Below are 24954 nucleotides of genomic sequence, written 5' to 3'. Positions count from 1 at the left end.
TCTCCTGACAAGACAGACACGTGGCTGAACAGCGCCGTCGGTGCTCAGAGAGGTGCCCGTGGGGGCCACAGCGCGACATCTCCACACACCCGCCAGGACGGTGAGCGCAGGAGACACGGGCGTGGTGAGGGCGCGGCGGGCACTGCTCTGAGGAGGTCGGCAGTGCCTCAGTTAACCCTGTAACCCCCCCCGCCACGTCCAGCCTCACAGGCATCTGCGCCCAGCACAGGGCACCGCAGCCGGCAAGCCACGTGGAGGGAATGGGTGTAAGAAGGCAAGGCGCCTTACCCAGGAGGGAGCTGGATGTTCTCCGGGTGGTGGTAGGTGCACAGGTTCAGGACCGCGTCGATCAGCTGGATCCTCTCCACCTTCAGCACTTCCACATCTGAAACCCGAGAGCCACACGGAGCTTCCAGAAGCCCGTTCACATGCGCCAGGGGGCCCCGAGGCACAGGGTTCGGGATGTGGAAGGACGGCAGGCAGATGGGGCCTCGCTCTCCACCAGCTGAGGGGCATGGGGGGACGGACACGGGAGGCCCGAGCAGGGCGGGGGCGCAGACGCTGGCCCAGCAGCGGCCAGAGATGAGTCGCTACCTTGGCGTGAGTGCCGTCCTCAGGACTGCCAGAGCGGCCCTTTAGAGGGGGCAGACATAGCACCTGCCACGGTGCATCACACGGAGAACGTGCGCAAACCCCAAGGCGAGCTCCAGAATCACCGCCAAAGATGCGCACCTCCTGCCCCATCCCCAATTCCAGAGACCAGTTCGGTCCAGCGAGCAGGGGCTGCAGGACGGAGCAGACCCACCAGAGCAGCCCGAGGGCACGCACGCAGGCGCCCGGAGGGCATCTGCAGGGGTAAGGGCAGCGGAGCCCAGCTGGGGGAGGCCATTACGGGGGGTTGCCCGGACAAAGTCTGGAGGGACCCTCACCATCTGCCTGTACGGCCGCAGCTCGTTTCACCAGGTGGTCGGCGAGCTCCATGGCATCTGCGGGGCCCAGAGGGAGCTCCCGGGACAGCCCAATGACCAGGATGCGCATCAGTGTGTCCTCCAGGATGGGCACCTCCGAGCAGAGGCGGAGGAAGAAACTGCGGGCAGAGCAGTTAGAGGCTGGGCTCGATGGGGGGCTGCACGTGCCCTCCCCACCCCCGGTGCGGGAGAAGCCCCAGCTCCGAGTCTCGACGGGACAGGGAGGAGGGCAGCCATCCCGCTCCCATGCTCTCTTGCTCCTGAGGCCTCCGTGGATGAGGCCTGGCCATGCCAGGGAAGAATGCGAGAAGGTGCGTGACCCCCAGGGGCAGACACACCGGCCACCGGCCACAACCTCTGAAACCGCAACACAAGGAGGGGCAGAGAGCACGGGAGGGTAGGAGCCCCGCAAGCCGGACTGGGCACCAGGGACCCAAAGGTGAAGACAGCTGGGAGCCACTCGAGAACGCTCGGGAGGCAGGGCCACAAGACTGACCCGGGGAGGAAGGTCGCGTGCGTGTGGCTGCCTGCAGGCACAGAGGGAACAGTGAGTTTGAGGGTCCCGTGGGCACGGGCCGGCTGAAGCCCCGGGAGTGGACAGCAGTGCAGGGACACAGCAGGTACCGCACACGAAGACGGGGGGAGGGGCGAGGGAGGGCACAGGGATGGCGATCAGGAAGGACAGACAGAGGTGGGGGCATGCCTGGGGGAGCCCTGGGGTCCGTGGTGCTCACGGGAGCAGACCCTACACCCCCCCGCGCACGCGGCAGGTGTGCCTGGGGGAGCCGTGGTGCCCGTGGTGCTCACGGGAGCAGACCCTACACCGCCCCCGCGCACGCGGCAGGTGTGCCTGGGGGAGCCGTGGTGTCCGTGGTGCTCACGGGAGCAGACCCTACACCGCCCCCGCGCACGCGGCAGGCACGCTTACTTGCGGTCACTCTCGGGGGGCCAGTTGTCCCACTTGTAGTAGGTCTCCGGCTGCTCGGTGAAGAGCACCTTGTGCAGGCTGTGGGGGGGGGGAGGGGCTGTCGGTGCGGGTGCCCGGGGGGCTCTCCCCATCCCACTAGGTCCCACAGGTGCAGAAGCTGCACACTCCGGCAGGGGCTCCCGGGGAGTCTCCTGGAGCCTCCTGCAACCCCCACAAGGCTGGCACACCGGACCCCAGAGATGATCCCGGGTCCCCTGGCTCGGGGCACATCTCTGGCTGAGAGGCCGGGGCCCAGCGGGTTCCCACACCTGGCAGGGCAGGCTCCCGTGGGCGGAGCACAGGGAAGCGCTGCTGTAGAAGCAGAGCAGACCGGGCTCGTACCAGTGCACGTAGTCCTTGGGGGCGAGCTTGCTGATGGAGGGAACAACAGTGTGCAGCCACCACACGGCATCCCGCTGGATTGCGGCAATCTGGTTCTGGAAGGACCGCAGCACCTCGAGGTCTGAAAAGGACACGCAGGGTTATGGTGGGCCTGCACGGCAGCCTCCCAGGGTCAGGTGCCAAGGTGGGTGCAGGGACAGGGACTTGGGCATCACAGGGCGCTCTAAGCATCCATCTCTGCGCCTCCTATGGGCTACGGGAGGGACACACAGACGGACACCGACGCAACTGGAGGAAGGCTCAGGGAACTGCATAAGCCTCCTGTGGGTTGGGGAGATCCTAAACGAAATCCCCAAATTCCAAATGATTTCATTTCTTAAGTTTTTCGTGACTTCGTTAAGGCACTTGAGAGGCCTCTGTAGCCAGACTCCCGGCAGGCTTCGTGATGAGGCGAAGCAGCGGAAAGACCCACCCACCCTGCCCTCCTGCCCTCCTGCCCTCGGAGGCGGGACTATGAGCCCGAAACGGCCCCCAGTGGGCAGATGACCGAAGCAGCCAGCAGGCCCTGGGCCCAGAGAACAGGCAACGGCAACTTCCAGAAGCTCCCTGAATGTCCCGGGCAGGTCCCCCAGGGGATGGCCAGCAGCCTTGGGAATGCCCCCCACCCCTGCCCTGGAGCTGGGTGGTTGTTGGGTTTGTCCCGGGTCTTTACTCTTCTTTTCTCCTTTGTCCCAGGCGGTGCCAGCCTCCTTCACCTGGGCGGTGATGCCCAGCATCATGGCCACGGCCAGCACGTCCGTGATGTGCACCACAAACCGCTCCTGCAACCACAGCCCCGCACAGCCAGGTTCGTGTGGGGCAGGGGCCTGCACCCCCGAGGCCCAGCTCAGGCCCCCAGCCCACAAGCAGCCGGCCCTGGAGGACGCCCAGGGAGCACCGTGGCTGGAGGTGGCCCACGGGAGGAGGTCTGGGGACCGGGAGCAGGTCGGCAGCAAGGGGCAGACCGCAGAAGGTTCAGCCGACAAAGCTGGGCAAGACCACCCTCCAGAGCGTGGGGCCATCCGCCGACTCAGCCGCGTGGCCCTCAAGACCCTCCACAGCGTGCCCCCATCCCCCTCCTTGTCTCCTCTGCACCTCAAACCCTAACCCTCCCTGGGGCAGACCTGTGGTCCCGCCGGCTCCAACTCCATCCCACCTCCAGGCCGGCCGGAAGGTCGCCCGCCCGCATGCAGCGATCCCTCCTCAGGCCCCACACAGGATGGACCCCAGGCTGCCCTCTGGGACTGGCCGCCGGCCGCATGGGGTGCCACCCACAGATGGCAGGAGAGGCCGCGGAGCGCGGGAGGTGAGGGGCAGGCCGGCTGTGGCACCTTGAACTCCATGTCCAGGTACTGGGGCTCCTTGCGCTCCTGCATGAGCCCGAGGCAGAAGGCCTGGAAGTTGACCTCGTGCTTGGTCTGCTTGATGATCTCCCGCAGTAGCGCCCGCGAGGCCCGCAGGTAGTCGTCCTTATTGGTCAGCAGGTCCTGGAACACCATAGCCAGGAACTGGGAGGAGAGAGGACACGCAGGGAGGTCACTCCCCACCGCCGCCAGCTCCCCTCCTGTCGCAGGCCTGCCGTCAGGGCCTCCCTCGGCCCTTCCGGGAAGACGCCCCTGCCTGTGCCGGTGGCAGGGATGGGCGACAAGGTGACGGCGGAGTGGCGACGAGAAGCAGCACGACGTGCACCCGCTGCCGTGTGTGCATCCGAGCCGTTTAAAGGCCTAGCTCGCTTCCGTAACAACACTGGTGCCGTCCTTGGCTCTCCCTTCAAGAGCACCTGGAATCCGGGACCCAAAGGCCGCACCAGAGACGCCGGCCTGGGTTGGGAAAGACCAGCCCTCAGGACGGCAGGACAGGCCTTGGCTTGGAAACAGGTGCCTTTTTGGGGGCTCAGTGCTGCCTGCTCCTGAACGAGCCTAACTGTAGCCTCTGGGGAAGGCGCCCCTGGCAGGGCTGCACCCACTCTGGACCCGCCCGACCTGAAGTCAGAAGCCACCGTGTGCTGCTCGCCGGGCCCTCTGCCCCCTCCCCGGGCTTTCTCCACGCAGCTCGGCACCACGCCACACGCTGCATCCAGACGCCTGGCAGTGCAGGTGACACCACGCCCTCCTCTCCAGCTGGAGCCCCCGCCGTCCGGAGCGGCGCTGCTCTCCTGTGCACACACACACGGCCACCAGGCGCCAGAGCGCCCTACCTTCGGCGCCAGCTCCGAGCTGTGCTGCAGCACCGTGTAGAGGATCTGCATGTTGTTGGGGTTCCGGGCGTTGGAGAGCTCGTTGAAGACCACGAACTTGATGGTGGTGCCCAGGTTGTCCTTGTGTGCGCTCAGCAGCTCCCTGGACACAAGGCGAGCCAAGGGGCACTGGTGCGGACTGCAGCCACCCACCACGCCACCCTCCCGCCCCGCTCGCTCCTGCCCGGGCCGCACCTCACACACAGCATGTAGTGATTGAGGAGAACCTTGGGCTTGAGGCGGATCTTGATCAGGTGGGAGATGACGTCCATGTCCTCAACGCCGTGTGTGTTGCAGTTCATGCACACGGACATCAGCAGGTCCTGGGCCGGCCTGGTCAGCTACAGGGGTCCGGGCAGCACCCCATCAGCCTCGCACGTGGCCCGGCACCCGCAGAGCCCAGGAGGAGGCCCCCGTGGGCACAGTCCCGCCTCCCGGCCCTCACCTTGGGGTTCTGCAGCCACATCTCCAGCCTCTGCACCGCCATCAGCCGCACCTCCTTGTAGCCACAGGTGGAGGTGAGGAGCCGCAAGAGGTTCCGTGAGACGTTGTCGATGGGCTGGCGCCGGTTAAGCTGGTCACGGAGCATGTCGAGGACGTACTCCTCCACGCTCTCCGTGAGGTCGTCGTACCTAGGCCAGAGATGGGGAGGAAGGAAGGGGGGCTGGCTCTTCTCACGGGCCGACCCCGCCGGCCTTCCAGCCACACGCGGGGCCCCCGCGGGCAGGGGGCTGCACGGCGTGCCTACCTGGGCATGAGCTGGCCCTCCTGCTCGGGGCTGAGCTTCTCCTCGGCAATCAAGAGCTCTGTCTGGCTGTCCTCCTCCTCCGTGAGGGAAGGGTGAGGGCTGCTCCCTGCAGACCGAGCCACTCGTGGACACACCCCCTAAACTGCCCTGCGAGCACCCACCCCCACCCACAGTGGGCTCCGTGGAGGGAGCCGACCCCAGCCCCTCCCTCACGGACTCTTTGTCCTCTCCCAAGCCCGGCCACCCAGCGTCTCTTACCAGCACTGAGATCCCCGCCGCTGCGCCCCACCTCCCCCTGCAGAAGCATGGTCTTGGGGGGCATCTTGGTGTTAAACGCCGTCTGGATGTTGTCCACGAAGGTCTTGCAGTGTGGGCTGTCCACCCAGATCCGCTCGCCCAGGGAGTCTTCGATGTACACCTGCACGTGACAGAGGTCCACACTCCTGGCCCCTGCCAGGCAGCTCGCTTCTGTCCACCCTCTGCTGCTCCCAAGACAGGCGCTTCCCCAAACGACCTCCCCAGCGACCAGTGCAGGAGACAGACAGCCCGGGCCATCAGATACGCAGCCTCCGGAGAGAGCACACTCAGGTCGGCCTCCTTTTCCTCCCGGGGTCCAGCGCTCTGCCCCCATCACCCCAAGCAGCGCGGAGGTGCCAGGGAGCCTCCCAGGAGAGGCGGACCCACCTTGACGAAGATTTCCGGCCAGTTCTCATCCTCCTCGTACGCAGCCATAAGTAGGTTACAGGCCAGCACGGACACCAGGCTGTTCCCCTTGGCCTTGAAGTTGATGGAGGCATCCCGCCGCAGCAGGCTACACAGAGCCTGCGAGAGACGGTGCGTCATCAGGGGAAGCGGTGCCCTGCACACGGGGCAGAGCCAGCGAGCTGCCAGGGGAGGTGGCCTGAGGTCGCGGGGGGGGGGGGGGCGGGGAACGCAAGGCCAGAGCGAGGGCCTCACCAGACCCGCCAGTCCTCACCTCGATGACACCCTCTGTGGCGAAGATGTTGGGCTTGATCTTGGCCAGATACATGAGGCTCAGGTAGAGCGCACCATCCGGTTTGGCCCGGGTGGCCTTTAGCTGCTTCACGGCCCCACACAGCACGCCCTCGATCCGGCCGTCATTGCCCTCCAGCTCGGCGGCCTCGATCTCGTCCAGCAGCGCGGAGGGGGGCACTGGCAGGTGCGGGAAGGGCGTGGTCAGAACCCGCCTTCAGGATCCCCCCAAAGCCAGTGGACAACAGAGCAAACCTGCACAAGCCCAGTGAGTGAGGGTCTCAGGGCAGACAGCAGCAACATCTGGGGACGGAGCAGGCAGGGGCCGCCCGCCTCACGGGCTGACCCAGCCAACAACGAGCCACAGCGGGAACAGTGCCCTCCAGCCTCTAGCGCTGGCCCAGCCACCTCCAGACCCCTCCCCGCCTCCCGCACGGCTACCCTGGGGTTAGCTGCTCCTACACTATATTTTTCTACAAATCGGCCAACTTTTTCTAAGTTTCCAAATTAACCGGCCCAATGCCATTCATCGCCTTTTCTCCTCTAACGGCAGCGGCTTCTCTGCGGGTCTCCCCTCCCGGCGCTGCCTGCCTCTGCCCCCCACTCAGACCCGCCCCGCACGGGGGCTTCTGCTTCAACGGTCTCTGCAAACAACCCTCTTTGGGTTTTGATCTTCTCTCCCGTGTTCACTTCTGCCATCTCTTTAGCTTTTCCTTCTTTCCGCCATCTTGCTTCAGCGGCACACGGAGCTCACCGACCTCCCTGCACCACCAGCTTCCCGGGAGCCTGCCAGGTCCACCACACCTCTTCCTGGCGCGACACTCGGTATCGCTCACACACAGTTTGTAATCCCCACTGTAGCGTCTTCTTGGGGCCAAGAGATTCTCCCGGGGGTTTTTAAAGATGCAAACACACAGAGAGAGAGGTGCTGCCGTTGGTGTGAGTTAACTGTGCAAGGGCAGAGGATTCAGCGATACCAGCTGAACGCTTCCCAGGGGTCCGGGACACAAGGCAAGCAGGTCGCGCAGATGCACTGGACTCAGGGAAGACCTCGATGTTCCATGTGCCAGGGGCTGCGCTCGGCTGTGTTCCGCCTTCTGTTCACCGATGACGCTTGTGAAGTGCTTCATCGCTCAGAACACGCTTTCCATAACCGCGTTTCATCTGATCTCCAGAAGCACCTTGTATGGGAGATGCCAGCCAGTAACCGGGAGAACCGGGGTGCAAGCCGGGGCCTCAGCCCTCGCTGCCAGGGTGGGTGCCGCCTGGGAGGGTTGGGCATGGACAAGAGGTCTGATTCATCTTCCAAAGCCCAGCTAGCGCCAGCCGTGTCTTCTGCTCCTCATGCCCCAAGGCTCACCGCAGCCAACTGCATCTTCCCCGCCTGCCAGCTTGGGTTCTCGCCCCTGGGAGCTGCCCAGACCTTGCCCGTTCCCTGGGCACAGTCCCACTCTCCAGGTTGGATGCCTCGCTCAGCAGCTTATTCTCCAACATCCTCAACCACCCGTCAAAACCCTGTCCAGTCTTTAGGGCTGAACTTCACAAGTCCCTCATGAGCCTTCTCCGTGCCAAAGCTGTTATGTGACTATCTCTATGCTAAAAACCTGGGGCTGGCTTGATAGTTAACGGATCTGATCTACGGGGTATCGTGGAGCAGCTAGAAATAACCAATGGGAAGGTGACACAGAAAAGCAGGGGCAACCTGAGGTGCATAGAGATTAAAAGCCCTTCTGTAAAGAACACAATCACAAGTAATTTCTAAAAAAATTTTCCTGGACGTCCCTAACGTTGTAGTATTACTTTCCCAACTAAAGAGAAAGAGACCGACGAGCTCTTGGCCGTTAGTAGAGATTACTGAAGTGCAAACGTCCCCACCCCAGGCAGAGAGACAGACACACGAGAACACAGAGCCCGCAAGAACAAGGCTCTGGTCTCAGTTTCTGCTGATCCCCAGTGCGTGGAGCAGAGCCCGTCACAAAGGAGGTGCTCAGCAAGGACATCAGATGAGCCACGGGGCAAAGGAAGGACACTGCTCCCAAAGAAGAGCCGCCGTCAGTGCAGCAGGGGCTCCTCCACAACACGGGAACAGCTGAAGAGCCACCATCCGTCCACCTCCCCGCTGACGGGGCGCCAGCACAGCCCGTGCCCGCTTTGCTAAGAGCAGGACGCTGAGCTCACTGCGGGGACGGGCCCTGGCCAGCACTCGTGCCCGCAGCATTCGGACCTGAGACCTGCCTGTGCCACGTCGCCCTGGGTCCCCTTAATATTTCCCCACCTCCGTCACAGAATTTGGAAGCACACGTGGGGTAAAGGCACCTGCGTGAGAAGTGCTCTGCAGAACAAACTCCCAGATGACTCCTCTGCACCTTCTCCACAGAACCTGTGCTCAGCTCTGGCGCTAAGCCTGGAAGCAGCCTTCAGCGGCCCCCCAGGAGACGGACAAGGTGTGGGATGTGCTCTCCGGGAAGCTCAGAAACAGACTTTACCTTCAATTGGGACCACAGATGGCTCTTTAATGGATGGAGAAATAGCACGCTTTTCTGCCACTGCAGCCTCAGCCAGGCGCCCCAGGGCACTCAGGGGGGGTGTGGACGAGAGTTTGGGGCGCTTGGTGAGGCCGGTCAGGGCTGAGGCGCCCGCCAAAGCAGCTGCAGCGTCCCGCTTGCGCTCGGAAGGCAGGCCAGAAGGGGCAGGCTTCAACAGGGTGGACGCCGTTTTGGATTCATTGGCCTGGCCCTTTGAGCCCAGAGCAATGAAGTCTCCTGGTGGAGGGTGCCCTGCAGAGAAGGGAGGTGGAGAAACGTGCACTTTACACGGTGGCAGCGGTGGGAAGGGTGCTGGAGACAGACGGCAACCTCCTGCGGTCTCACAGGGGACTAAACAAGGGTCAGGGCAGGCAAGGGACAGGTGGCCAGCAAGCCCAGGGCGCAGCCGGGTCCGGTGCGGTGGGTGACGACAGCCGCCGACAGTCACGCCGCGCTCACTACAGACCAGGCCTCCACGAGACTCCCAGCCAGGCACCGCCCGCCGGCTTCGCACAGGAGGGAAACAAGGCACAGACCCAGCTCGCGGGCGACAAAGCCGGATCTGAAGCCGCGCAGCGCCCCCGCCCTGGGCTTCCAGCACCCGCCCCTGGCCCCGCGGCTCCCTCGGCGGCTGTCTGCTGCCTCGGATGTGCCGAACGGCAGGGAGCCCGCCTCCTGGAGGCCCCGATGCCCGGGAGCCCCCGCCGCCGCACCAGCCCGCACCTGACGGCTTGGCCGCCGCGCTGGGCCTGCGGACCGTCGCGGGCTTGGCCCGGTTCATCCTGTCCCCCGCCCCGCGCTGCGGCTCGCCGCCGAGGGGTCACCCGAGGAGAAGGCCGGCGCCCGGTCCGCCGTCCCCTCGCCCGCTCATTCATTCATTCGTCCCTGGGCCGTCCGGGTCCGCGGCGTGCGGGCGAACGGGCCGCGGCCCCGCCGGGCGGAGCGACTCAGGGAGGCCGCGCGAGGCCCGCCTCCGATCGGCCGGGGACGGATCGGTGTCGCCGGCAGCCGCGGCCCACGCACCACGGTCCCACAGCCCCGGCGCCGCGCAGCCGCCACGGCCGTCCCGGAACCGGAAGTCGCCTCCACCGCCCTCGGCACCCAACTTCCGGAATAACCGGAAGCAAAACACCGCAGCCGCGGGGAGGGCGCGCGGGCGGCGGCAGGGGCCCCGCGACGCCTGCGTGCGGCCTGCCGCGCTCTCTGGCGGCGGGAGGCCGGCCGAGCGTCGCTGCCGCCGATCGGTCTCGCACCTGCTGTCTGCGGGTGAGGGTGACGTCATTTAGTGACGCTCCCGAGGACACGCTACCGGGGAGGGGGGCGTGGGGATTCTGATCCAGACGTGCTGCACCTTCGGGGTCCTGCTGTCCCATTCAGTTGTCAAAGGGCAGGTTCTGGGGTCCCCACGGTGGGACGTGAGGAGGGAACTAGGTAGGGCTGGGAGTGGGCACGGCCCTCATCAGCACCGGGGGTGGGCGGGGGTGGGGAGGGAGAGGCATCAGTCCCAGCCTCAGTTTCCCCACCTGCACCGTGGGGCTCTGTAACCTCTCCCAGTCCCTTTGACGGCAGAGGATGTGTCCCCCCTCCCAGAGTGAGGGCTCCATGGCGACAGAGAACCCCACGCCCTCCTCCTCTAGGGGGTCTCTGGCTGCAGCCCCACCCCACACCAGGAAGGAGGCCCCGAGCAACTGTCGAGCACGTGTCCGGTCCACAGCCCCGCAATCGCAAGCCGGGTGCCTTCCTGTATGGAGCGGATGGCCTGGCGTGAAGGGACAGGCCACGGGCACAAACACTGAGCTCGAGGCTCCTACCAGACCAGGTGCTTCAGCAAGGCAGCGGTCAGCGGTTAAGGGACCTTAGTCCATCGTGGCTGCCGGCCGGAAGGGCTGAGCTTCAGGGGAGAAGGAGGGTGTGGGGCCCAGGTGAAGACTGACAAAGGGTGCACAGTGTGGATGCATGGCCAGCTGTGTCCACGGGCGGGCAGGGACCAGAGAGGGGAGACGGGGCCCAGCCTCTTGATGGTCTTGTTCACAGGAATGGCTGTATTTCCAGAGGGACTCAGGACGGCTCTGCATTGCAGGCCCTTGTTGGCCCTGCCTGAAGTCCCTCTGTCAGCGGCCACTGGTAGCGGCCTTTGTCACAGGGAGAGGGTGTCCCTCAGAGCCCAGAACTGTGCTCCCTGGTGTGGCCGGTGCGGCCCTTCTGCCCACCTTGGGGAGGAGGGAGGCGGCAGTGGGGCCACCTTGCTGGGGGCAGTGCAGGGTGTAAATCAGAAAGCCTGTGGGAGATGCCCAGCGCCCGGTAGCGCTCCTCTCCCCGCTGTGGTGGTTGTCATTACCCAGACCCTTGGTCTCCAGGAAGCAGGCCAGGAGGTCAGCGGGGGGAAGGAACTGAGGTCCAGGATCTATGCAGCCCCAGGGCTGGAGGCTGGGGCCCTGTGATGGGATTAGTGCCCTTATGAGAAGAAACGGGCGAGTCTTTTCCCACTGCTTGCCCCCACCCCCACCCCACACATGAGGACCTGCTGCAAGGGGCGGTCTGCAGGCCAGCAAGCCGGCTTTCACCAGACACCAAGGCTGCAGGCAGCTGAGTCTCCGACTCCCAGCCTCCAGAACCCAGAGAAAGAAATGGCTGCGCTTTGGGCCCCACCTGGTACTGTGCTGTAGCAGCCGGAGCCAAGACCCCGTCCAAAGCCCTCCTTCTTCTGCTTTTGTGGGCTGGGAGAGGGGGACAAGGGCCCTCGTTCCAGCAGACGGGAGTGGGGCTCCCAGCGCAGAGGCCGCCAGAGGCCTTATGGTGTTCCAGCCACGCCTGCCTGCAGCCCCCCAACTGCCTTCCTTGTCTCCCCCACCCACAGCCCCATCCCTGCAGGAGTGCCAGGACCCACGTGCGTGAGCTCGGAGGACAGGGTGGGCACTGAGTAGGAGCTCAGAGTGGAAGGATGACTGCAGCACCCCATCACCCCCACGAGGACAGATGCTAACAAGTCCTGGTAAGGACATGGTGCTGGTGGGAAGTGGGCTGTTGGTCACGTGTGAACAGAGGTGCCACAGGACCCCGCAGGTACACTCCTGAGCGCAGGCCCCAGGGAACCGAGAGACAGTGCTCAGATACACAACTGCTCAACCGTGTTTGCGGCAGCACTGTTCACGAGCACCAAGAGGCGGAGACCAATGTCCATCAACAGATGAATGGAGCCAAAATGTGCTCTGTCCACACCGTGGAGTATTATTCAACCGTGAAAAGGAGGGAAGCACAGATCCACGCCAGGACACGGGTGAACCTCGCAAACATGCTGGGAGAAGCCAGAGACAAAAGAGTGGTTGTCCGGTTCTGTGGATATGAGATGTTTAGAACAAATCCACAGAGGCGGAAAGCAGATGGGTGGTGCTGGGGTGGGGGAGGGGCGGTGGGGGAGGGGCACCGCTCTGCGGGCTCTGGGTTTCTCCTGCAGTGATAAACAGGTCTGGAATTTGGTGGTGGTGCTGGAGGCACTACACGTGAATACACTGCTGAATGGTATACTTTGAAATGGCAAACGTTAGGGTCTGTATCTCAATGAAGTTACTGAGAAAAGAACAGGTGGATGATGCGTAGTGGGGGTTTTTTCCCTGTAGCCAGAAAAAAATGATCTTTTTCCAGCTTCACAGTTATGTAATTGACAACAATCGTAAGCATTTAAGGTACAGAACAGGGCGTTTGACATACATACTCTTTGTAACAGACGATTATTGCAATCCAGTGGATTCACGTTTCCCCGGCCTCACCTGGTTACCGCTTGGATGGTGCCTAGTAGTTTTGACACAAAGCTGTGTGAGACCCCTGACGGCAAGAGGTGGGGTCTCCACTGCGTCCCTCTGGAGCTGGCGCCTGTGAGTGCTCGGCCCCCAGAACACAGCAGCCCGGACACTGTGCCCACTGCCTCCACTCCCCGTCCCTGGGATGGCGGCTCCGGGAACCCGCCGAGTCTGGGACGCTGTGACCCCTGACGCCGTGGGGGGGCAGAGACGCACGGCGGCCCAGGGCGCAGACCCATGAGCAAGGTGGTGACCGTCGTTACTTTAACTCACTAAGGTGGTTTGTTTATTTTTTTTTTAATTTGTTTATATGGGAGGAGGGGCAGAGAGAGAGAGAATCTTAAGCAGGCTCCATGCCCGGCACAGAGGGGCTTGATCCCATGACCTGAGATCTCAACCTGAGTCGAAACCAAGAGTCAGACGCTTAACTGACTGAGCCATCCAGATGCCCCTTAAGTCACTAAGGTTTTAGAATCAGGGAACATGATTTCCAAACACAAACTGTTGGCAAGAGCGGTGCAGAGTGTTACTGGATAGCCTTCATCCTGAAGTCCTCAACGTTAACCGTGTACTGTCTTTGTTTTATCCTGTTTCTCCTTAGTTTTTCCTGAACCATTTAAGAATAAGTAGAAGTTGATTCCCTTAACCCCCAAACACTGAGCGTGTGTTTCCTAAAAATAAGAATTCTCTTACGTGACGACAGCACTGTTATCCGCGTCAAGAAAACAACATCAGAGCAATGCTGTTTGTCAACCTAAGGCCTTAGGGGACCATCGATTGTCTCAGCAATGTCTTTATGGCGGAGACCATCCGAGATCTGCATTGCATTCTGCGGCTCCATCCCCCCCATCGCCCCCCCCCCGGCCTTTCTTCTAGAACACTCTCCGAGCCCTCCTTGGTAATTCAGGACTTTGACGTTTCTGAAGTGTCCAGGCTTCATTATTTTGTGGAATTCCTGGCTGGACTCGCGCACCTGCTCACGATCAGGCTCACATTACGCGCTTCTGGCGGGAATAGCGCACAGACGCTGACTTCTCGCCGCATCTTAGCAGTGACTTTAACTTAACTGTAGTTTATCTACAGTTATCTAAGTTACTGGCAAAGTTAATTTGATTACTTGGTTCGGGGGTGTCTATTGGATTTCTCCTTTCTTTCACCACCCCCCACCCCCCAAAGTTTCAGCCACTCAGTTTCAACTTCCTCCTGGACCCGTGCCTGACTCTGTCCTGAGGATCATTGATTACCACTGGGGAGTGGCGCTTTTCATCCCTCATCCATCCTGGGTTTGTGGGCCGGCATTCCCACGTCATGAGGAGCTGCCCTCCTCCCACCAGCCCACCTTCCCATCAGGATGGACTTGGGGGTTCCTTATTCAGCTGATTATTGTAACCCTTCACTATTGTTATTTATTTGAGGCACAAATGCCGCAGATTTTGGACAGTGGGGACCTGCCTAGCTCACTTGTGGCTGTGGTCTTTCGACATGACGCCATCATTTGTGAAACTTGTCCTTCCTATTTTCCCCTCTCCTTATTTTTTGAAGCCACTAAGTGTGGAGGTTGTTTGGTAGGGACGGCTGGGCTGGGCAGACGGATTGGAGGAGGGAGGGAGTTGGGGCGCCCTCGGTCACCTGAGGGGGAGGTGCGGGAGCACGTGCTGGGTGGCAGCTGGCGGCGAGTGTGCTGGGCACAGGAGGGACGGCTGTCAGCTTCCCCACCTGCCACTTCCAGGTTTCCCCTGTCCTCAAGCCTCCCTGTGGCGGGCGGAGTTGGGCTGCTGGCTACAGGCAGCAGGGCTGGGGGGCGGCGGGAAGGGCCAAACCAGGGCCGGACTCCAGCCGAGGTTCCGCCCACTGCCAACCACGTGTGGGGGAAGATGGGACGTCTAGCGAGAGCCATCAGAGGGTGAGCTGTGCCCAACCTCTGACCCAGGATTTGAGCCCAAATGTGCAGAAATGCAGGCACCGGCTTGACTACCACGGAGGCCCCGTGTCCCGCCACACCAACTGTTCAGTGCCGCTGTGGGGCGTCCGCACAACCCGCTTCTCTGAAGCAGCTGTGAAAGGCCCACGCAGACCCTCCCGTGCAGAGAGGACCAGACGGTGCTGAAAGGGAGCTGCTTGTCAGCTACCACCTCTGTCCCAAGGGGGAAGGAGCGCATCCCGGCGCTCATGGGGGCATGTGGCTTCGTTTGTGCAATCGGGTGGATTTCCCAGGGAAAAGAAAGTTTCCGTCAGAAAGCAAAGAGGAGTGCACGGCCGGTGGGCTGTGTCAGACCCCGCCCCGCGGAGACCACGGGGCCACCTCCGCCTGCCCGGGTCCCACAGGCCGCCCTGCCCAGGACAGGACACCAAGACCACCCTACCCCAGAACTGAGTGCAGGGACCTCCACGGGCTCCCCACGGACGCCAACGCAGGTGCCCCCAGGCTCCCTGAGACGAGCTGTGTCCCATTCAGTTGCTGCTGTGGAGACCTGAACAATGGAAGTTCGTTCTCCCCCGACCTGGAGGCCCAAGCCTGAGATCAAGGTGGCAGCAGGCTGTGCTCCCTCCAGGGCTCCAGGGGAGGGTCCTTCCTGGTCCCTCCCAGCTCCCGGTTGCGGGGGGGGGGGGGGGGGGGGGAGGTGGCTGGCACTGCTCAGCCCGCCGGGGGCCTGCTTTCCCCGCCAGCCCCTGCTGTCTCTTCCGGCCTCTTCCGTGGCTTCCGCCCCTCTGTGTCCCTGTGGCCTCTTCTCCTCCTAGTGGATGGAGGGCCCACCCCTGCCCAGGGGGATCTCAGACCCTTACCTGACTTATATGTGCAAGGACTCTGTTTCCCAGTGAGGCCCGTTCTGTGTTTGGGGCCACTTTTCACCCGACTGCAGCTCCATGCCGTGGACCCTGGGGGTGCCAGGGGCTCTGCTGTCTGACCCCCTACTTGCGCAGTTTCTGTGTCAGGAGCCCCTGGCACACCCACGGCCGCCTTCCCCTTCGCGGCTCTTTGCTCGGTGTGGTCTTCTTCCCTTGCCCCCACACCCATGTCCTCAGCCCCACTGGACCTGGCTGGCACCTTGACTCCCTCTGGTCACTTCCAAACTGCTGCTTGGCTCACTCGCTGGGGGCCTGACTCGAGCCCCCAGCAGCCCTGGCTCTGCGGCCTCCTGTCGCGTCCCGGGGCCGCATGCCATGCACAATAAATATGGGCAGGACTGAGGAACAGCTCCGCACAGAGCAAGGTCCAGTGCAGGGAAGCCATAACCGTTAGGAGCTGGGCCCAGCCCGGAGGGGTGCGTCCATGGGCAAACACAGGCCTCAGAGGCCCACACGCCCAGTCACCATTGCCGGGACCCTGGGTCACCACGAGAACCTCATCCCCCACTGGCCCTGACCTAGCGGCTTTGTGGCGTGCTCACGCGGCTCCAAGAGGGAAGGAGGGAGGTCCCTGCAGTGGGAACCAGACGGGGCGGCCCCTCCCGGAACCTGAAAGGCCAGGGGCTAGTGGCCAGCAGGGTGGGGGACTGAGGTGAACGGGGACTGGCCTAGGCACACTTCTGGGCGGTGGGGGCAGTTGGGGGAGGCGCAGGTCTGCAGCTGCCTGTGGTCTAACTGCCTCTAGGCCAGGAAGCAGCTGCTCCCGCTGCCTGGCCCAGGCCCCAGAGCTGGGCTCGGACCTGAGTGGTGCCTCCCTGGGGTCCAGGTCTCCCCGCCTGGGTCAGGGAGCCCCCAGCCCCGGACCGGGCTTGGCCTTTCCCAGCACTCACGGTGCGGGGGACGGTGAGATGAGGCACAGGGTGCCCTGGGAGGCTGGTCGGTTCCCAACTACCTCGTCCACTAAATTTAGAAAGCGCTTCACCCGTGTTGGAAGCCGCACCAGCCTGGCGACTGGGTTTCAAAGCCATGAGTCAGGGGTTATTAGGACTCAGATGCCTGTGTCCTGGGGGGCCGGGGCAACTCGGAGACCCATCTACACTCAGGCAGACATTTGGGCAATTTCCTCTGCGAGCAAACATTCTGGCGCGGAGCGTTGGATGCTGGAATCCGCCAATGAGACGCCACCTTGGGGGGGGGGATCGGCTGGCGGCACACAAGGAGGCCGTAAGGACGGCTCTTCGCCCGGTGCCCAGGAAGGCTGGGCGGCCTGATATCTGAGACTCTGCTGGGCAGACGCTGACCAGCGAGCGGAAACTCCGGGAAGGCAGCCTCTGGCTGGAGGCGGGGAAGTGCTTTCCAACAATTGTCTGAAAATAGAACAGGCTGGCTCACGAGGAAATGAGTCTCCCGTCACGGGAAGGGAGCAAGCAGCAGCAGGAAGACTGCTTAGCAGGGGCAGGGGATCCAAGGTGTCTGAACCCGCCAGGGCCTGAGTCCTGTTTCTCACCTGCTGCCCCTCCCCCAAATGCTTGGGGCCTGGAGATGAGAAAGCAGGACCAGGGTGCGGGCACCTTTCCCTCAGTCACGCTGCGGGGTGGTGGGGGAGCTGGGGCTGGCAGCACTTTCTCGGGGACCTTGGGTGTGTAAAGCAGAGAACCAATGGGGGGGGGACCCGCTGGTCACGTGGTCCCATCTGCTGACCCCCCTCCTGGGTCTCAGCTTCCCGTTCCCTTCAGTTAGCGTCAAGCTCACAGCTCTCCAGCCCACACTCACAGGGTCCCATGCTGGGGCTGCAGGCAGGTGCCGAGGCTGAGCACCTGGCGGCCCAGCTCTGGGCTCGCAGGTGACAACGCGGGGAGGTACGCGCTTTTGTTCCGAACCCACTGTGATCTCCCCACCGTTGAAAGACCACCGGAGGAGGGCAGGGCAGATAAAAGCCGGTGCCCCCAGGGCTCCTCTGCATGGCTTGCCCCCCCGTGGGACCCTGGGGTTCCGGGGAACACAGTTTAAGGACCAGTGTCAGCACGCCCGCGGACTAAGGCGTAGGGTGTCCCAGAGCCCAGCTACACACTCCCAGCCAGCACCTCATCCACATTCCAAAATTTCCCCTGGAATGGCTGAGGCTGAGGGCGGGCCATAGGCTTGTTTTGTTTGGTGGCTGGTGGGAACTCTGGGGGACAGTCTGGGACTAGTCAGCTGCGGAGGAGGGCAGAGGTCATGGGCATGGGGCTGGGTAGGCTGGAGGTTGCAGCCCACATCAGGCAGGACCAAACGGTGGCCTGGGTGGGGAGAGTCTCGTCCCCCAGACACGGCATTTCCTCTGGGGACGGCAGACGGAGCAGCTGGGTCCCGGGCCCTGGGCCTGTGTCCTCCCGTTCTCTCTCCGTCCTCTGGCTGGGGGTGGGGGGGCACCAGAGCAATGACCGCCTCCCTCCTGCCCTGTGCAGCGCAGACCTGATTCCACGCCTTTGTCCCCCTGCCCCTGTGTGCCATCCAAGTGTCCCCAGCACTGTCGGGGCCAGGGGGCCACACACGGTTTGGTTTCCTTGTTTGGCCTTGTTCAGATCCTTCTGCAAAGAGAGTGTAGTATATTCGAAATGAGAAAAAGACCCTCCTTGACTTTTCTTAAAAATAAGTAAATACATGAAATGCATGTCCCAGAAATTCCATGTCCCAGTCTCAGGTCCCAGGGGCTGTCTTGTTTACAGAGAAGCACCACCACCCACTCAACACTGCATTGCGTGTCCTGGCTCGGTAAGGCAGAGATTACGGTCAGTCCAAAGTGACATTCTCGGGCTCGGTGGAGGATGAGGCATGTCCAGTTTCCAGGTGCTTGACATCACGTGCAGGTCAGCATTTCTCGTGGTATCGATTATTTACAACCCACGTTTGCACAGGGAACCTGTGCTGTGACAGATCACGGCCGGGGTCCACTGGGCGCCACTGGGCTTGTTCCTGAGGCTGGCCATGTTCCTCACGACGTGGCGCGGGATTCCCCGAGTGGGAGGCCCCAGAGACCGAGAGCCAAGCAGAAGCTGCGTGGCCATGGAACACGTTAAGATAGGGAAGATATGGGCACCTGGGTGGCTCAGTCGGTTAAGCGACTGCCTTCGGCTCAGGTCATGATCCTGGAGTCCCGGGATCGAGTCCCGCATCAGGCTCCCTGCTCGGCGGGGAGTCTGCCTCTCCCTCTGACCCTCTTCCCTCTCGTTCTCTCTCTTTCTCTCTCACTTCCTCTCTCTCAAATAAATAAATAAAATCTTAAAAAAAAATGAGGTGAAAGGAAGCTTTAAAAAAAAAAAGATAAGGAAGATATGTTTGGTCTTCCTCTGGGTTCCTGGCACCGAGCTCCTACAACCCTTGAAATTTCCTGAGTAATGGGAGCCTCTTTTGTTATTCCCAACGAGCCCCCTTGACCTGACCTGCAGGTGGGGCCTGGACAGCCTCAGGATGGGACCCGGGCCTCCAGGGAGGGGAGGGGTGGAGGCGGCCCGCAAGCTAGTCCATCCTGCTCCCATAACCGAACTTTGATGCAAACTCATGAACAAGAGATTGGAAAAGCTCCGCTCGCCCAGGGTGGCCCAGGGTGGCCGCGTGGGGAGGGCGGGAGGCGCAGCGTCCTCTGCCCCTTTTCTTGCCCCTGCATCTCCTCTTCTGGCTCTCCTTTATGGTAACACCGTACCCCGAGGTATGACGCACTCCTGAGTTTTGCAATTTGAGCCTGAGCCTGATTTTGTTGTCTGCAGGCAGAAGTGGGGGCCGCCTGGGGGCCCGGGACTTGCGACTGGCGCCTGAGGTTGCGGGCGCAGCTGGTGGGACTAAGCCCTTCACCCCCTGCTCTGTGCGACCCCGGGAGGTCGTGGAGGACTGTAGTGAATTGTGGGACACCCCAGCCGGTGCCAGAGAGCCGGAGAACTGGTTGGTGTCTGGGAAAAGAGAGCACTGGACACCACGCCTGCTGTCCGCCATCCGCCAAGGCTACCAGGAAGGCGTGGCCAGCTTCCGGGGGAAGACACCACAGCATCCCTGGAAGATGGGGTGCGCTACAGTCACGGAACTTGGCCCCTGGCCTGACAAGACCACAGACATCCAGCCGGGGCCACGCCCACCGGTTGGGAGACAAGTGGATGATTTCCGCTTGGGAAGATAATGAGTCAGGCGAGGATAAATGCTTGCGCACGGACCTCCCACTCGAACCAGATTCCACGTGCATGTGAGCACCCCGGCCCTGGGCCTGGCTCTCTGCTGCTCCCTAAGCTGGAGTTGACCAAGCCATCTCGCCATCAGAGGAGTCTAATGAATGCACGCTAAGTATCTAACCCCGGTCTGGCACGGAAAAGCGACTAAGATTGGCAGCTATCGATTGATAGCCTGGTGCTGGTTTGGGGGTGAGGGGAAGATGGCTGTCGGACTGTGACTCCCAGGTCCCGCTATTCACATTTGGTGCTGGACCAGTCTCTGTGTGAGGGGGCCGTCCTGTGTGCGGCGGGCTGTTGAGCGGCATTCCCGGCCTCTTACCCGCTAGAGGCCAACAGTAACCCCCTCCCTTGAGCTGCCATGACCAAGAATGGAAGAATGCCTCCAGACTTGGCCAAACGTCCCCTGGGGGCCGAGTCCCCCCCTGGGTGAGAACTGCTGCCCTAGGGCGTCTCCCCGTCCCACCGGCCGGACTGGGGTGTTTGTTTGCGGGGTAAACGGCCTGGGTCCTGGGGCAGAGGGAGCGAATGTAGCACACACCACCTGGTGAGGTGCCCCGATGCAGGGGGATCGCCTCGGCCGTGGCCACAGCTGCTCGCCTCCCTTGTAACTCACCATAGCAAATTAGTATCATCACAGCAATGGGAGTCTTTTCATTTGAGAGCTCTACATTTGACAAAAGACCTTCCCACGTCAGGTCCTCAGTCAGTCTTGCTCCCCGCGTTGGGATGTGCAGACGGGCTCAGGGACCGGGCCACCGGCCCAAGGCCACACAGATGGCCAATGCCAGAGTAGCATCTGGAAGCCAAATTCTGCTCCCCCTGGATCTGAAGTGTCGAGTGACCCCTTCCCCTCTGCTGGTGGAAGAAAGTGGTTTCAAGACTGGCCCCGAGCCGAGCCGACCACCTCCTTTGCTCCAGAAGCAAGCTGGGGACAAGCAGACAGAGGCTCTCAGCCACCCCACAAGCTCCCACCGTAGCCATCGGCAGCTTCCTGGCAGAGGACCCAGCCTGCCAGGGCCTGACCACAGGAAACCGAGCTGGGCACGCACCTGGGGAGAGGATACTGAGGCCCGAGGAAGCCCCCTAGCTGAGGAACAGCCCTGAGAGCAGGTGCACGGCGGCATCCAAGGCAGAGGGGCAGGCAAGCACGTGCCACCTGGGGCGTGGGGAGGGGGTTCCTCCCTCATCCTCAAGGGCAGTCCTGGACATCAAGGGATGAGGGAAGGGCATCGCTGAGTGCTGCTGGCCCCGTGCAGAAGTGTGAGTCATCTGTTCTAGGTCAGCAAACATCCGCCTACAAAGGCTTCCCCCTTACAGGGTGGGGTGCAAACACCCCGCCCCACTGACTTCCTAGAGGGCTGTACTGGCCTGCCATAGGTGGGGGGTCATGCAGCAGGTTGTCCCCGAGGCCAGCCTATCCAAGGTTCAACCCCCCACCTCTGGGGCCAGGGGCCCTGGGGGCTGTGACCACTGGGGGCCCCTTCAGTGAGAGCAGTTGCCCCCACCGGCTAGAGCTAGCGCGGCCCCTGCCTCTCGTTTCCCCCCAACGTAATCGGCCTCCCTCCCTTGCCCTGGACCTTGCCCAGGGCGCCCTGAGTCCGCCCCGTGGCACTCTCTACATCAGCTCTCTAGAAGGAGGGCGGGGCAGCGTGCACAACTTGCCAAGGGGCAGTCCTGCTACTCCCTGGAGCTGACAGTCTCGGAACTCCCCCAGGGCGAAGAGGAGCACTGTATCTGGTGTAAGCAGACCCTTGTTATGAGCTCGTCCGTGTGCAGTCTCCCCTTGGCAGGGACAGACACACGGACACCCGTTTTCTCTCCCTCCTTCCTCATGCTGAAGGCGGTCCAGTGTACACGCCGTGGGGCACCCGCAGGGTACAGGTGTGCCCCACGTCCTACGCACCTGTGCCCTACCCACCTGCACACGGATCTCCGTGGAACTTTCACTGCTACGTGGTGTCCCAGGAGCCCTTGTCCCGCCGCTCACTTAGCTGGCCCCTCAGCAGTGACAACTCGGTGGTCCAGCCTTTAGCTATGACACCCGGTGCCCCCTCGATGAGCCGCCACACCCCAAGTTCACTCGCGAACAGGTGCATCTGTGGCACGGGGCTCTTGAAGGGGGCAGGCCGGGTCTGAGGTCAAGTAAGGCCCACACAAGGACTAAAGGAGCCGCCAGATTGCCTTCCTGCACCCCCACCGGCAGCCGCACCTTCCATTCCCCCTGCCTTGCCATCGGAGGACACCCCCTGACTCTTGGGCTCTGATGGACACAAAATGGAATTTTGATACTGCTTTAACACGCATCCTCTGATTATGCGTGTCTTTCTCTATGTTTGTCATTTAGGGTTTTTTTTATGTGAGTGATCTATGCCTACCCTGAGCTCCTTTTTATTTGTGTCTTCCTTTTGTATTCCCAGGAGCCTTTTGTAGATTGGGGAGATAGACCTTCACGACGTGGGTTGCAAATATTTTTTCCTAGTGTATACTTTGTGTTGTGACTTTGCTTAGAGTGATTTTTGCCTAAAATCTTTTTTATGTGTCTGGGTTTTGAATCGGGATTTAAAAACATTTTTCCTGCTTTGAAGTTTTAAAGGGAGATATTCATGTTCTCCGCAAATATTTTTAATGGCTTTCTAGAATTCATTTTTTTTATTGTGGTAAGATATACATAACCTAAAATTTGCCGTTTTAACCACTTCTAAGCGCTCGGGTGAGTGGCACTCTCGTACGCCCCCATGGCTGTGCAAGCATCCACCACCCATTTCCAGAATGTTCTCATCGTGTATAGTTTCTTGTTAAAAGGGTTAAGTCTTTAATCCATCTGATGTGTATAGTGCTGGTGTGCGGTATGGACAGACTGGACGCAGCTTCACCTTTTGTAAAGGGTCATCACATTGTTTCCACATCACTTATTGACAAGTCCATCTTTGTTCTATTTTTCTGAGTCTGTTTTAGAGTTGGGGAACATCAGATCAGGAGCGCATGCCCTCCCCTGGGTCCCAACACCCAAGGTCCTGCTCTTACTGCCTTCAGGAGCTGCTCTTAGAAAGCGAACGTTAATATAACAGTCCGCAGTCCAGCTGGGGAAAGAGGACACTCATGAGAAACCAAATCACATGCAACGTCAGGGAGTCCCGCAGACCGGCCACGGAGCGGTGGCTCCAGCTTTGCCTCCGAGGACAGAGGGTTTGGGGAGGAGAAACGGCTTTTCCATTCCAGGGGAGGCTGATCAAGCCTGGAGAGATGGGCGCGCGTTGCTCTGGCGCTCCTGTTGAGGCCATCAGCCAACACCAAGCACCTGGTTGTCCCCCAAGGCCAAGTGTGCCCAGTGAGAACAGGTCGCTCAGAAAGAGGCCAGTTTCTCTGGAGCGAGAAGCCACGGGCTGGTTCCTGGCACTTTCTCCTGCTTGGTTCCCAGGATGCCCCCCCACAAGGCACCTGAGGCCCGTGAGCACCCCTCAGCAGGTGCAGCTGTGCCCATGGGAGGCCTGCTGTCACCCCCAAAGCTCTGGTGCGTTTCCTCCACACTCGGCCTCCCATCCAGGCGCTGGGGACGGGAGGTGGCTCTGGTGGGCTGGCAGGCCATGTGACTTGGGATGTGTCAAAAGTTCCCACCTAACAGAAGGAAAACCAACAAATCACCCAAGTAGGACTTACTATTGTTTATTGTGCACACACCAAAAAGACACTCGGCAAAGCCAGGAGCACTCCGACCAGAACTTGGGGTGCGGCCCGGGGAAGCCAGGAGCACTCCAACCCGAACACGGGGTGCGGCTCTGGGGTCACACGGCACCTTCCATGGTGAGGGCACGGTGAGTGTTCATTGTTCACGGTGATTGGTTATCATATCAGAAGTTTCTGAAATGACAGGGACCTGGTTAGTGGTTCTCTCCCAACAACCTCGGGAAGCAGTTTAGGCTTTGCTTATGATTTTCAGAAGCACAAGAAAGGGATGACCTGGGTCAACCTAGCCTTGCAAAATAAGCTCAATGAAGCTTTCTACGACTAAACTGGGACTTTTCAAGTTTGGTCTCCATTTGTTTTGGGTTTTAGCAATTCTCCCCTTTTGGTGGTGGTGTCAGTGGGTTCCCTTGCCTTCGCTAGTTGGGACTTCAGGCTGGAAGGTCATATCATCACATCATCACCATCTTCATCGTTTCTGTGGTTTTTGTTGACTTCATCCAGGTGTCTGGTCCTCATGAACACCGTTCAGCACATGGGAGGCTGCCTACCGGCCTTTAAGCCCCGGAGAGCGCGTGACATACTGGAGAGGCCTGTATGACGACGGTAAGGAAGACATTAACCAAGATCGAAAAGTTCCCAGGAGCAGAGGTTCCCAGGAGCCAACATGTCACCAGTCAAATACACTAAATGGGTTACAATTGTTTGAAGTTATTTACAAAGGCGCGCATGATGTGTTAGCAATCACATAGCCTCACAATTACTTAGGACGTTGTACTTCGGCAGCCAGCGGGCTTCCACCTAAATCAGGTCTCGATATGGTTTGAGCAGTCAGGTAATTTAATGACAGACGCTTCTATGGAAACACAAGAAAAACAAAGGTTAGTACTTCAGGGAAATTATAAATTCTGTTTCTGAGTTTGGAGAGCGGCCAGTTGAGTTCCTAGATGTTGGGTTTGGAGCATCTTCAGATGGGGTGAGAGCAGGCCGTGATCCGACCCTTTTTCCTGGTTTGCAGCGTGACTGTCCCTGGTGATCTTTCTGAGCAGGCACGGAGGCTGTCCACATGAGCTGTTGTGGGGATTTCTCTGAAGTTGACATCAAGTTGTCAAGCTTTTGCTTGCACAGCTCTGGGGAAAGGACGGTTTTAGTTTCATAGTGACTCGAAGTCAAGAGAGTGGGAGAATTGGAGATGATAGTTTGGAGCATTCTAGCCAAATTTTGGAGGAAACTAGATTTCAGGATCTAGTCCAGTCTACAGGTATAAAACAAATCCTCCAAGACAAGAAGCAGCAGTAGAATCTGATGATAATTATTGAAACATAGTTTTTCTCTCTATAATCATCCCCCATTTCTATTGAAGATAACCATAGTAAGACTAATTAGTTTGCAAATTAAGACTGGTTTCAATACACTCAGTCTGATTATTTATGCAAGTGCACAAGAATAGTGATTGATCATATAGGTGCTTTTAATTCTGCTTTGCTGGAACTTTTCACAAGGAACCTCAGATTGGACTTTCAAGAGCCTCTCCAGGCCAGGAAGCCAAGCCTGTTGTGTCCTGTTATAGGGAGGACAGATTTCTTATCGAACTTATGCCAACATGCATATT

At 60.7% G+C, this 24954-nt stretch overlaps 1 protein-coding gene and 1 long non-coding RNA gene across 5 annotated transcripts in view; one reads left to right on the top strand and one right to left on the bottom strand.

Annotated features, from left to right (window-relative positions):
* INTS1 (integrator complex subunit 1) overlaps window positions 1-9866 on the bottom strand; it is a 30041-nt gene extending 20175 nt beyond the window's left edge. For 2 of the 3 annotated variants that reach the window (XR_003523322.2, XR_003523323.2), the window contains exons 1-15: window positions 9542-9599; window positions 8780-9070; window positions 6277-6473; window positions 5985-6122; window positions 5559-5718; window positions 5301-5406; window positions 4998-5184; window positions 4748-4893; window positions 4514-4655; window positions 3648-3824; window positions 2990-3098; window positions 2278-2398; window positions 1897-1974; window positions 930-1087; window positions 289-385 (exon numbers count right to left, since the gene is read on the bottom strand). Coding sequence is in view for 1 of the 3 variants with exons in the window: in XM_027613306.2 (XP_027469107.2) it covers window positions 289-385; window positions 930-1087; window positions 1897-1974; window positions 2278-2398; window positions 2990-3098; window positions 3648-3824; window positions 4514-4655; window positions 4748-4893; window positions 4998-5184; window positions 5301-5406; window positions 5559-5718; window positions 5985-6122; window positions 6277-6473; window positions 8780-9070; window positions 9542-9599 (2165 nt within the window). In the remaining 2 variants the exon portion in view is untranslated. Of the gene's footprint in view, window positions 1-288; window positions 386-929; window positions 1088-1896; window positions 1975-2277; window positions 2399-2989; window positions 3099-3647; window positions 3825-4513; window positions 4656-4747; window positions 4894-4997; window positions 5185-5300; window positions 5407-5558; window positions 5719-5984; window positions 6123-6276; window positions 6474-8779; window positions 9071-9541 lie in introns of all 3 variants that reach the window. The other variant, XM_027613306.2, reaches the window with a different exon arrangement.
* Window positions 9867-9939: 73 nt separating this feature from the next.
* Window positions 9940-24142, top strand: LOC113933330. 2 transcript variants are annotated; one of them, XR_003523324.2, is made up of 3 exons: window positions 9940-10084; window positions 11676-11810; window positions 23847-24142. It is a non-coding gene; the product is annotated as an uncharacterized LOC113933330 (long non-coding RNA). The 2 variants fall into 2 exon arrangements; XR_003523325.2 differs by lacking the exon at window positions 9940-10084 and adding an exon at window positions 10129-10249.
* The last annotated feature ends 812 nt before the right edge of the window (window positions 24143-24954 follow it).

Source organism: Zalophus californianus, chromosome 10, assembly GCF_009762305.2.
Source record: "Zalophus californianus isolate mZalCal1 chromosome 10, mZalCal1.pri.v2, whole genome shotgun sequence".
Classification (NCBI taxonomy): domain Eukaryota; kingdom Metazoa; phylum Chordata; class Mammalia; order Carnivora; family Otariidae; genus Zalophus; species Zalophus californianus.
Note: the sequence above shows the minus strand (reverse complement) of the source record. Positions and strands in the feature narration are given on the sequence as shown.